Here is a 13,815-nt window from a genome sequence, read left to right on the forward strand (position 1 = left end):
TGGCAACATATTGCAGGTTTACGTTGTATCCACAGGGTTTTTCTATTCTACATGTATTCTTGGTTCCATTGCAGTTTAAATGATATTGGACATTACAATGGAAGAACAGATGAGCAATGACACAGTCAGTTGTCCAGAAAGCAACAGAAACAGAAAGAACCAGGTAAAAAATCTAGACCATGAAACAATAAAGAAATGGTGAAGAAGGAACACTGATGAGTTACAGTGGCTTTAGACAGGGGGAAATGTACCATAAATGTATACAAAAAGAGTGTTCAGTCTGACCTGTGCCATGATTTTACACAGCCACTTCGGATCTACAAAATACAGGTCTCTTAGCTGTAGTGCTGGGTCTTGGAAATGAAGGAGGACACCTGCACAAAGAATACTGTAATTAGCAATGCATTGCTCAAGATCAATATTAAGCAAAGTAAGCACTCCACTCTGGGCTGTTTTTATTACATGACTTGACATAAACAGTTTGAATAATAAATACAGCTATATTTATGTCTTTATCTCAGAACAGCAGAGTGCAAGCATGGCTTGCTCAGCTTTACCTTTATTTTCAGACTTCTTGTTAGATTTTTAATCTGACTTGCATTTTTGCTAAGCTCTGTGGGGTTCATTATTTAATCTTAGGAAGTCAGTACTGCACTGAGATAAGTTGTTACATGTGTTCCTCTAACCAGTATTCTATTTGAGCTATTGGAGCAATTGCATCTTTTTTCAGCAACTGTGCTGCCTCATCAGCAATAGAAAGTTTCAAAGAGGCTTAAGAGAGAGTAAGAGATACAAACTATTACAGTACCGATCCTTCATGTCATGGAATTCCCTTCCTAACAATGTGGTTTAACAAACTAATGTTACCCAAGCTTAGACACTTCAGCTTACCATTTTGTGGTAACCTTATGAAAGACTTAAAAACGCGTACAGATCTGTCAGCTGCAGATTTACAACAAAGTGCTAACAAACACACATTGAAGAGAATATTTTACCTGATTCATTCAGAAAGTGAATTGCATGAGGCAGTTCATTTTCATCCAGCTGTAACTGGCCTTCTTGTACCAGTTCCAGCAAGCGTTTCTGATCAATTACAGGAAATTCCACTGGGACGTTTTTACGTTCCAGCAAAATTCTCTTTTCCAGCTCCAGGTAGCTGTCAGGAATTAGCTGACCAACCACTGGTTGATCTCTGATCTGTAAAATTAGGAATAATAATCTTAAATGTATTAATTTATTCATGCGAAATGCACAAAACAAAACTAAGGTATAAAGTGTATGTCCACTCAATAGCAGCAGAAAGGAACAAGAACACTAATTTATTGACTAACATGGTTTCTAAAAGGTAGATGTAATTATTCTTTAAGAATTATAATGTCTTTCTATAAATAAATATTCAGAGAAGAAAATATTTCTGTATTACTTGTACATAAAAAATAATAAATGAAGTCTCTCAGAAGACGTTATTTCAAAGAGAAGTTTTGATGCAAAGTAAAAGGAAAATATTCACAGTATGAGCAGATGATATCATACACCATCAGTAAAAACAAAAGAGAAATTAATAAAAAACCCCTATACTTCTTGTAATATGTACTATCTTTAGCCATGACTTCAGGTGAACTGGGGGGAAGAGGGTAGTATCTCAATTAAAAGTCTCCACTGCTGGCAGTCAGTGGACAAGAGAATAGAATGAAATAAATTTAGCCACATGAGTGATGCAAACGAGTGCTTTGTGCTTTCTTCCTAAGCCTCCATTCCTTCCTGCAGGCACCCTTTGATATTTGGTAATCACTAGCACCCGGTCGGGTTTTCCTTTCTCCATGTGTGCTGACCTACTAACTTTTTTGAGGAAATGGGAAACAACTTTCCCAATATTTGCAAACTGTCTTCTTAAATGTAATCTTTCTCTCACCAATGCACTGTGATGTTTTTAATGTGTCAAAAATATAATTAGTACCTTGTGCAGATGAAATTAGTACCTTGTGTAATTTCAAAGACTTCAGAGTACTTGATGACAACGCTGAATACCAAACTCACTTTGCTTAACCTCTAAGCAAATACCTTGTAACATTCCTTTCACAAACTACCTACACAATTTATGGTAATTATCTCATTTCCTTCAGGCCACTTTACATCTGTGTAGAAGTTTAAACATCAGTCATAGTCTCAAGAGACATAGACATTAAATGAACAACATTTTTCAAAAAGCAGAACTTCTCTCGAGTGTTGAGTAAGTATGGTGAGACATAGAGCCACAAAAAAACCACCAGCTCTATTCATGCCTACTGGATGTATGAGGAGTTAACCCATTTCACTTGAAGAGGGCACCTCCTTGCCATTTAGGACTGGTTAGCTGTTCCTTGCACTGTGGAATGAAGTTTGGGAGATTTTGGATATGGCTAAGCTGCTAATTCCTGGGAGAAACGAGAGAGGTGTGTACACTTTAACTTAATTGTAACACCACTGGTGTGAGACTAGTCATTAACACATCATTTGCTATATAAGATCTTCCAAGCAGTCATTCAAAAGAAATTTGAGTTCTCGTATAATTTATGAAATTACGCCATTGATCACCATTTTTCTTTAATGTGTTACAACATAAATGAATAATGTGTTGCTGCATAAATTAAAAAAAAAGTATATTCTTTTTGCTACAGATAAGATCCTGTCTTTCTATAAGCTCCATGCCTGGGCTGGTCTCTCCACTCACACTTAGGGCTTCATGCTGTGGTTAAGGATAGAGCAGACAATGAGCTGGGATGACTTTGGAGACAATGGAATTACAAGTGCAGAGATTCCTGGGAGGATCACTCAGTCCACAGGACCTTCTTTTCCTGCTTTAATTCACTTTCTTCTTTATAGAAATAGTTTCGTATTATGTAAAATGAAATCAGGAAATAGGAAATCAGTTGGTTTTCACAAACCACAATATCTTATTTCCTGTCCCCAAAATCATTCAATACTTGGTGTGATCATATGATACTGCCCAAAAAACCAAGGTTTTAATTTAATTTCTTTGTAAGACAAAGATGGCACATTTTTAACTAAATACTTGATTTATGGCCCTAGTGCTTGAAAACACAAATCAGCTGGGACTTTTTGGGAAGAAAATCAAATTAAAACAAAACTATTTTCCTTCATTATTTTTCTGTGTGTAACATTTAATAGAAGGCAAGATGACTTTGCTATCACACAGAAATATATTTAATTATGTATTAATGCTCAAAAATGTATTCACTTAAGTAAAAGAAGGATGTTTTCAACATTAAAAACAGTGTGTAGCTTACCTTGAAGTTAAGACTCTCCTTTATGATGATTTTCCGAAGTCTGATAATGGAATCAGATTCTTCTGTAGCATTGACAAAGTGGTAATCCTGGATTGCTGGGAAGCCTCGCTTGTTCAGCAGCTCTCTAGTAATTTTACTCATGCAGGCCCTACGTTGCATTTCATCAGAAACATCCAAATGAGTGCCAACAAGAATGACAGGGGATGTTGATGCTCGAGCCTGTTAGTGAGATCCATACTGTTAATTAACTCAATAGTGAATGTTGATTTTAGTGTTCCACATTCACATAAAATGAGAGCAATTTAGTCAAACATTCAAAGAGCCGTTGATTTTAAAACAGAAATATTAAAAAAAACCCCAGCTTTTTCTAACAGGAAGGAGTGTATATCCAGATTTCTTTCTTTGCAGATTAACACTCTTGGCAGTAAAACAGAGGGACATTATTTGTTAAGAACATCGAGCAAAATGAAAAAGCCAAAAGAAATGGTACTTTGGTAGCTGTTATTGGAACAGGGCAGCAGTGAAACATCAGCAAGTACTGCAAAGGAGAACACATCAGAAGTGGTTTTCATCCACACTGAATTGATTGAGATATTGTGTCCTGTATCATTGCTCAAGGTGAAAAGTAAAAAAGACAAGTTCATTAACAGAATCAGTAAATAAACTGTATGTGAGTGTATTGCCTAGTCATGGCTAAGCATCCTAAAAAAGAAAAGACAAGTAATGCTCACTCAACATGGAATGACTCCATAAATAGAGATAAATACAAAGAAAAAATACATGGGCAGATTCTCAGGTAAATTCTCTACCATAGTTCTGGAATCATTCCTACTAGTAATAGGATACTAAGCATACACTTAATAACATGATTTCAGACCTGTACCTAGTCAGTTTTCCATTAGTCTAATCTGATTTCCCCAAAATTTATACTGGTATAAAAGAAAAATGCAAGTTTAACTCATTATTTCTTTAATACTACTCCTCTCTTATTTCTATCAGTAAATTCAAAATATGGCCAGAATATACAAACCATTCTTTAGTACATCACTTTATACAATTTTAAATCCAAAATGGTGCTGATCATGACTTTTTATGTCTAAAAGTACTTTCATATGCAACACATGATGTATTTCAGCTCTTGTTTAGTATTACTATTCTTACTTTCTGAATAATTTATCTTTCTTCTTCCCCTATATAAATATTTATGGTTAATTTGCAGTTCACCTACAGCTCCCTGGAAAGGAGAATTCCATTCTATACGTCTTACCTTGATGTTAAAAAGCCATGGCTTCATAGCATCCACCTCTGCTTGTCCTTTGCTGAGATCATAAACAGCAAGATATAAAGCCCTCTGGGTCATGAAATGAGGATGGGTACTGTAGAACTCTTCTTGTCCTAATGATCAAAAATTTCCATTGTTTAGTACTTGTCGACTGAACATCTTCAGAACACAAAAAGGCAGAGGAACAAGTCCACAAGTTCATAAATGAAATAATGTTTGCAGAAATTTATATAAATTGACAGGAAACCATAATAACTATGAATTTTAGAAAGGTACTCTGTGGTAGCTCATTGATTGAAGTGTAATATTAAAATACGTACATACACTGGCTTTATATCAAGTGTTAAGATTTAACTGGATAAACACAGTTGCTAGACAACTTAAAAGGTTGTGATTCCTTTAAAACTCTTTCTTCCTCACTCTTTCCTTTCCTTCTACCTTCTTCCTTTACTTTCTCCTATACTTTCAGCAACTTCAAAATAAATTCACATAACTAAGCACTTAAAATTACAACTAAAGCTGGACATCCAGCTTGAACGGCGCTGGTTTGTGCTTATGCACTGTGATAGACTGCATTTAAATGATGATAGACCTCTGCTTAGAAATAACTATAGCCTCAGATAGCCCTGGATTTTAGAAGTGCTTCTGTAGTCCCCCCAACTTAGGAAGTTTTCCAGAAACACAAGGTTCAAAGGCTTGTCCTAAGTGCTTTGTTGTCTGTGACCTTACAAACCTGTGATACTGCAGAGCCTAGACAGACCCAGACTACAAAACAGAGAAACAGAGTTGAATGAAGGAATCTTCTGGTGATTACAAGCAGTTTCTTACTATTCTGAAATAATTATTCTGAAGTATTATAGCTGAAATGAGTGGTCAAACCACATTTGGTGATAATGAATTCCTGAGACTTTATATTAAATTTGAGGGATTAGCTGCTAATTTACACAATTCACTAATTTCTAAGTGATCATTGAACTTTTGCCGTGTGTTTGTGCTTCTAGCGTCCCCACTTTGAATTACCACAGGCTGACTCTAAGTAATGCATTAAAATGTTAGAAAAGACAATAGTAAAGGAAAATAAACTCAGGAAATACCTCCAAAGTCCCACACATTTAATATAAGCTCCTTCTTCATTTTGCCTTTCCCTTGAATGATCCAGTCTTTTACATCAATGCCTACTGTAGCTTTTGGAGAACCCAATTCTGTTCGTTTACTTTTCATGAGTTGTTGTAGCAGGGTAGTTTTCCCACTGCCAGTGTTTCCAACAATCATGAGCTTCATTCTGTTATAAGGCACAGCCTTCTTCAGTCGTTGTTGAAGAAATCTGGTAGAAAAAAGTTTGCAAAACTCACAGAAGTGTACAACAGAGAAAAAGACCAGAACTAAAGAACAAAGCAATTTCTAGAACCATATAATTTTCTTCAAATTTTCAGTAACTGTTTGATTTTATTGTTCTTTTAACTGTCTAATTTCTGATTTGAAAGCTAAATTTTAATTCAGAATATGTCTTCTTTGTTTTGTAATTATCCCAAAATTGTGCTCTGTGCAGTGCACTGGGGAACACAACAAACATATTACAAATAATTGGTAAGCACCATTTATTGCACAGTTTATAGAAGCATCAAATTCAAGAGGTAACATTAGTATGGTCTTTTCAAAACAGCATATTATTTTCTCAATGCTTACTGCAAATCCCAAGAAAGCAAACCAGGAATATTCAAGAACAACCAGGCAACAAACCTGATAATGTCTCTGGCTTTGCATCCCACATGCTTGAAGTCTAAATTAAGATGGAGTCCTTCCAAAGGAAGATCCCAGACTTTGGACAGTCTTCCCATTTCATCAGGAAAGAATCTCAAATCAGGATTATGACTTACATCCAGAGAAGTCAAGTTCTCTAGGAAGCCAATCTGAGGAGGAATCTAAATAAAAGAACATTTAATGGGCACTTAAACGTTTAAAAAAATGAGGAACATTAATACATTAATTACTTAACAGAACTAGGTATTATTTTTACTGCTGTAGTTAATTTTTTTAATAAACAAGCCTAATATTCCACAGTAAGAGAGAAAAGACCTTGTAAGTAATTCAGTATACCAAATGATTGTATGACATATTCCAGGCAGAAAAGCTGAATAGAATATAGCAATTTTCCTTCACAGAGCACTTAGATACGATTTCATGAATACAGTGTACAATGGTGTAAGAGGTGACATGAAAATCACATGAACACTGAAAAATTGCATTCAACTGAAGAGCAATTAAATTTTCTTTAGGTAGAATCTTACACTTTACCTCCTTTAACTTGTTGTGAGAGAGGTGTAGCTTTTCTAGCCTAGACCATGCACATGCCTTTTCACTCAAGTCCAAGACATCTATTTGATTATGATTAAATAACAGCTCCCTTAAATTTAGTGATTTCCAGTGCATCGGTCCAGGCAGGCTTTCGATCTTGTTTTGGCTTAAATCTACTGACCGCAAACTAAAAACACAAAAATATAAAAGAAAGAAGTTAGCAAATGACAAAATAAAACCCAGATTAACTGGAACCAAAGCTGCATTAATTTTAAATAAACAAGTGGATTAACTATCAGAAGAGATGGTTTTCTGACTGAAATCCAAATACAAGTAGATATGTTTGCAAATACATGTATGTGCAGAAATGACAAATGACTATTGGACAAATACATTGTTTATGTTACTATTAAACATGAAGCACACAAAAATGCATACAACACCTTTTTGATTTGTCTGAGCTGGGAGATGTAGAACCTGAAAACTGCATTTTTTTCCAACACATCTATTAAATCTGCTGCTGTGAATGTTAGCATGCTGAAATTGGGCAATATCATGTTAATTTCATTAATATAAATTCCCAAATCTGTGGATCTGCTCTCTGTATGGTGCCATCAGCACTCACATCTCCCCACACCTATTGGATCACCCCTTTCAAGCACTCCCCCCCACAATCTCATTCTAGTTATGTTAAGGTCAGCAACTTCCATAAAAAAAGCAGAAGTCCAATTTTCACATAAGAAATATGCTTTGAAGGTATAGCAAAATAAATGTCACATGCATCTTTATTGCAACTCATTCTAGAGGAAGTGTTTTTCTTTGAGAATATAAGTATCTCATGTTATTTGGGAAGTGAAAAACTAATCTCAGTAGTCTTGTGCAAAAGTCTGCAGAACTAAAATAGGAAAATTTGCTAACATTTTATTGTTGATTCCAAGGAAATATGAGATTAATTCTAGTATTCTCATCAAGAATTTTCAGCTTCAGCTGTCAAGGAATAAATTTTCAACAACAGCAATTAGGATCTGAGGAACAGAATTTTTCAGAATCATGAATGAAATGTGACTAATTTGCCCTCAGTTTAAAAGCTACCGAGTTCTGGATTTAAGCAGTGAGGATTCCCTGAAAACCAGGAAAAGATGTAGAATTTTCTGCTTAACAACAATTTTCTCATCAGATTCTTTATCAAGAACTTGACATTAACATCAATGAATACAAGAGTAACTTACTGTGGTAGAAGAAGAATTGCTTCTGGAACGTTAATAAAACAATTCTGGGATAGTTTCAAACTTGTTATGCTGGATGACAAGTCAGGTATTTTTTCTAGAGCAGAAAAAGAGGTTAATCTTATGATTTTAAAGAATGGTTTAAATAGAGTGGAGTTTAGACAGACTAAAACATCAGTCTATCATTTTAATACAAAGATATCACCCAACAAAGTCTGAGTTCAAATCTTCTTTTTTAAAGCTTATTATAAACTAAACTCCCCAAATTAATTAATATATTGGTTTTTAACGAATTATATATTGTTATCCTTCATCTCCTGGTGGTATAAAACACCAAAATAATCCTACTTACACTTTACTGCACTGCAAGTACACAAAAAATTCCCATGTGACTAGGATTTGTTGGGTCTTATTCACCCATTCATTCTTACAGAAATGAGTCTAATTGTGCTTAATGGAGTTCTAAGAGTTACCTTCTGAAATAATGTGACAGTAATTTCTAAATGGAAGATTTTATGTATTGAAGAAAGAATAAATTCTAACAGTAACTTAGGAACTCTCACAGTATCACTGAAAATCTAATCTGACACACACCCTGGATGAACTCAATTCAGTTCCTTAACACTGGGTTCCAGTGAAGGGGATCTGCCCTGTGCCACCTGAGCTGTCTGCACAAGGTTTAAAGATAAAACACAGGCCCTATGGAAGACTTGCTTTTTCTGGATCAGAAACCGTAAACCCAGGGGGATGATTCAGGGCATCTCAAATGACACCTGCATGCAGGCAACTGAACCAAGCATTCTCTCTTGTTCTGAAGATAATGCTGGATATATTGTGGTAAATATTTAATCATAACATCATTTAGGTTGGAAAAGACCTGTAAGACCATTGTGCCCAACCATTAACCCTGCAATGCCAAGTCCACCACTAAAGGCCTGAAGGCCACATTCACATATCTTTTAAATACCTCCAGAGACGGCGATTCAACCATTTCTCTGTGCAGCCTATTCCAGTGCTTCTTTCAGTGAGGAAATTTCCTCTAATACCCAACCTAACCTCCTCAGGGACAACTTGAGGCCATTTTCTCTTGTCCTACTGCCTGTTCCTTGGGAGAAGAGACCAACCCTCACCTGGCTGCAGCCTCCTTTTAGGCAGTTGTAGAGAGTGCTAAGGTTGCCCCTGATGCTCCCCATCAGACTTGTGCTCCAGGCCCTTTTCCCAGCTCCTCTGCTCTTCTCTGGATCTACTCCAGCACCTCAAAATCTTTCTTGACGTGAGAGGCCCAAAACTGAACACAGGATTTGAGGCGTGCTGAGTACAGGGGGACAATCACTGCCCTGGTCCTGCTGGACACACTATTGCTGGTACAAGCCACGATGCATCCATGTATTACAGTACAGTATTAAACCTGCATTAGTACTAGATTTGCAAGTTTAATCTGAATTATTTTCTCTTCTTTGAACCCTCCTCAATAGTGTGTACAGTCTCAAGTACACTCAATCATTTCTACAGCACTTCAAATGTAGGAACAAGTTGAGTTAGGTGAGTCAGATCAAATGACTGGAAGCATATTCTGTGCTTCAGTGATCAAAAGCTGATGAATAGGAAACTGTATAAACAAGGACAAGTACACGTGGCATTACTCTTTTCTGCTCTCCCATGACTCCAAATGTTGGTGGCACAGGAATTTTGTGACTTGAAATAGTTTCTAGAAGGTGAATCCTATTTCCACAGACACTTACCAAGAACATTCATCCTGGCATTGAACTGCTCCAGTTTTGTACAGCCCATGAAGACATTCTCAGCAAGGGATGAAATACTATTCTTACCAATGTTTAAAATTTTCAGGTCTTTCAAGCATAGGGGTGAACATAAGCATGAAATTTTGTTTCTATGATAACAACAAGAAAAAAGACAATCCGTGTTTTATTTATAAGCTATTAGGTAAAAGGTGAAAGTAGTGTTGATCTGAAAAGTCATCCTTACACCAGTAAAACAAAAATAAAATTTATCTACATAAAGACTGACCAGTAAGCAAAAACACTAGTACATGTGGCAACATGGAATAACATGATGATATTAAAATCAGTTTAATTAATTTGGAGACTAAGTGTCAAAATGTATTGCAAGGTTTAATTTTCTGATTAGATACTGGAGCTCAATCCCACACAAAGAGGATTGTTGTATTTGTGAGAGGTTCTATGTACTAAAAATATGTGTTTGCAATATCATAATTACAGAATTCTTAATAACCTAAAAAGTCTTTTAAAAAAGGATTCCTGTATGGAATGCAATCCAGGATGAGTATTTAATTTTACACAATGTATTCTGGGGAGAAGAACACTAGAAAGAGGAAGAGAAAGATCCTGAAAATACAGAGATAAAAGATCCATCCACTATTTTGCCAGGGTGGTATTACTAACAAAGTTCACCATCTCACTTAGCATGAACAGTAGGAAATGAATGAGACAGTCTCTGCATTTTACAGAGCTATCACCAATTGCATTCTTAAGAATTCCACATAGGTATGAATTACCTCACTAAGAAATATGATAATAAGCGCTGGCAAACAAAAAGCTGCATGTTTGATCTGTCATTTAAAACATATCCATACCAATACCTAAAATTACATTACTACTACTTCCAGAAAAGCTTTTATGCATATGAAATACAGTGGAAACTGAATTGTATATACAGAAAACCTAGCTGAATATGTCACGCTACATGGATTAATAGTATGGTAGCAGAAAGAAACTGAACTACAACGTATTTAGTGTGTTAATGGAGCATCAATGCTACTAGGTTCTATCAAGGTTCCAAATCATTCTCTGTCTTGTATTTGCAATCCAACTACAAAAATTATAGTAATTTGCACATTTGGAAGACAATGTCAGTGTTTCACCAGTGACTAAATAATCCTTTCCATGTTATGAGAGTCATCATTCTGCATGACAAATCTGTTATTTCCTATAGTGTTTGTTTTCCTACAGTCCATTTACTCATGCTACTCACCCCTCCAGCAAGAGCTGCTCCAGATTTTCAGCAACACTTGTAAGAAATTCAGGAATGCTCACCAGCTGATTGTATGAAAGGTTAAGTTGCTTTAGAGTTGGACATCTGAGGCATGGATCCAAAGCAAAGGAAGGTCCAATGTCATTTCGTGAGATATCAAGATTTGCAATACAATTCATTTTCAGTAAGTAAGTTGGGAAAGAAGTAAATCGGTTACTGTGCAAATCCAAATAAGTCAAGCATTTCAAGTTCTGAAAGAAAAGGATAATTTGTTTGTAAAGTTAAAAGAAAATACAAATTTATATGTTTGCAATTGAATTATATTTTTATACAAAATAATTTATTTGTATTTATCTCACATGGAAAAGCAGCAGAAAATAGCAACCATACCAATGCAACCTATAATATTTCTATGAAAAAATAAAGTATAGGGCATTATTAAAAAACAATTATCTCTAATTAATAAAATTTAACATATTAATTGCCTGCAGTTCTCTGTTCCATTGCCATTATTATGCTACTTAGCATCACACATCTTTAAGCAGTTCTCTGCAGTAAATGACTTAAAACACACCTATTAAACCATTTTTATTTCTAATGAACATGAATCCACTGAATGAAAGCTGAGTTAATGTATGAGGCATACCAAAACATACACCCTTATTTTTGAGTAATACTGGACACATTATTACAATATATATGGATTATATTATTAGAGAGCAATACTTTATTTTAACTAATTTCAACTCGTGTTACAAAAAGTATTCAGACTTACTTCACACAGTTGTTCTGGAATGTTTGTAAGAGCATTTTGGTGGAGCTCCAGTTTCTCAAGGTGTTCCAGATGAGTAGTTAAGCAGCTATTCTGGCTGATGGCATCAATGGTCTCCAGCTCATTTGATGAAAGATCTAGTGATTTAATATATTCTTTCTCTGAGATCAATGAAGAGAGACTATCTGATGGTCTTATGTGTGATGGCAATTTTGAGACGCCTTCTATTAAAACAAAAATGTGAAAATACCATGATTCCAGTTATCGCTTAGGTAAAATTACCATCATTTAGCTTGGAATTTAAAGATGCAAAAGAGAGTGAACGTTTCAATATTGGTTAAGATCCAAATCCATAAAGAATTCTATTAAGACACAGAAATTTATAAGACAGTGGGGAAGCAGAAGAGGTGAATGTTTATGCACTGCACAACAGAAGCAGCTTTTAAAAGCTAATAGGGGTGCTCATGAAATTACATTGCCTACATAAATAATTTGTGAAACCCAAGAAATAAAAACCCTTATATATGCATTATTTGTATTTCACTGTAGTATTTCCAAAATGTATCCTCCTCTTAAACAAATACATAATCTGTCTCAAATCTTTGCATGCTATGCTTGTGAAAGCATTAAGGATGCAAAATCTGTTATATACCTTAAATTGTATAATTTACTTACTGGAGGATTCATCTGAGAGCAAGAGTTTTCGTCTTTGTTTCATTAATGGTTCATAATCTGAGCCAGGTCCCTGCAAAATCCAAGAGAAACATCATGATGTTCTGAAATTATCCAAATTCACTAAAACATTTTATTGTGATTTTTTAAAATCAGAGCTTATAGGGAGAACACAAAAAAACTATACACTTGAACTCAAAGTAACAGTTGGTCAGATCTTTATGAAACATTGATCCATGCAATATGAAAGAATGGGAGATTTAAGGAACAGTAGAACTAGTGCATTTCTGGCAACCCAGAATGACTTTCACTAGGGTGCAGTAATAGGATGAAGCAGAGTATTACAAAACATAACTTTCTCTAGGAAAGCCAGTCTCTCCAGTTTCCTTTTACAGTCAATGGAAAGAGACAGGGTCCTTCCAAAGGAACCTGACTTAGATTACACCAATTTGCCCTCTTATGTCCTCTTAGGGAATCAGTCTCTCTCCATTGATCGTAAGTGAAGATCAGCTAAGGGGAAGTTAAGTCTTTGTGAATGGGCCCATGATCCCTGTATTTCCATTTGAACACCAGACTGGAAATTTGAACACTCCAAAAGGGTATCTGCTTTTTAGCGATCATAAACTTTTGCTGACATTAACTCTTCCATACAGGGCACCACAACAGAAGGAAATGCTAAATGGTAACAGTGAGACAAAGCCCATATGGTTACATGCCCTTTCCTAACACCTGATTATTAACAATTTCGGAATAGGCTACGCAGATGTACTGAAAAACCTGGGATGAGCATGGATCTGACTTACCACAGAGTAGGAATGTCGCAGCAAAGTAGGAGAACCTCTCTGACATGCCATTTCCCTACAATATAAATCAGCAACTGCAATGGAATTGGACTTCTTCTTTGTAAAAAGTGAACCTTCACTTCCTTGAACACAGGTACAGAAATAGATAAGAAAATGTATTTTAAAATGAGGCTCAGAATTCAACTGTAATATAAATTCTGACATACAAAGAAGAGGTGCATTTCAAAAGCATTAATACTGGCAGGATCTCACTGGTCAATTCTGTGTGCAATAGACCAAGAATGTTTTCAGTGTGTTTTAGAGCAGAGGGGCCATACTCACCTGACATTCTTCAAGTAGGACCTGCAGGTGATTGTAGGACCTGCACTGATAATTTATGATACAAAAATTTCCATTGGGTTGGGATTATTATGTATGTTCTACAGCACATCTATCGACCATTTCAGTACAAATAAATGTTTAAAAT

At 35.5% G+C, this 13,815-nt stretch overlaps 1 protein-coding gene across 3 annotated transcripts in view; it reads right to left on the minus strand.

Moving 5' to 3' along the window:
* The window catches only part of LRRK2 (leucine rich repeat kinase 2), a 62,998-nt gene that overhangs the window by 19,274 nt on the left and 29,909 nt on the right, over positions 1-13,815 (minus strand). For 2 of the 3 annotated variants that reach the window (XM_033057909.2, XM_033057911.1), the window contains 13 exons: positions 13,350-13,471; positions 12,550-12,619; positions 11,878-12,098; positions 11,103-11,353; positions 9,833-9,981; positions 8,094-8,187; positions 6,865-7,051; positions 6,310-6,491; positions 5,664-5,893; positions 4,555-4,682; positions 3,288-3,506; positions 996-1,197; positions 286-374 (listed from right to left, as the gene is read on the minus strand). In XM_033057909.2, coding sequence (XP_032913800.1) covers positions 286-374; positions 996-1,197; positions 3,288-3,506; positions 4,555-4,682; positions 5,664-5,893; positions 6,310-6,491; positions 6,865-7,051; positions 8,094-8,187; positions 9,833-9,981; positions 11,103-11,353; positions 11,878-12,098; positions 12,550-12,619; positions 13,350-13,471 — 2,144 coding nt within the window. The remainder of the gene's footprint in view (positions 1-285; positions 375-995; positions 1,198-3,287; positions 3,507-4,554; positions 4,683-5,663; positions 5,894-6,309; positions 6,492-6,864; positions 7,052-8,093; positions 8,188-9,832; positions 9,982-11,102; positions 11,354-11,877; positions 12,099-12,549; positions 12,620-13,349; positions 13,472-13,815) is intronic. The other variant, XM_033057910.2, reaches the window with a different exon arrangement.

This window comes from Catharus ustulatus, chromosome 4 (assembly GCF_009819885.2).
Source record: "Catharus ustulatus isolate bCatUst1 chromosome 4, bCatUst1.pri.v2, whole genome shotgun sequence".
NCBI classification, from domain to species: Eukaryota; Metazoa; Chordata; class Aves; order Passeriformes; family Turdidae; genus Catharus; species Catharus ustulatus.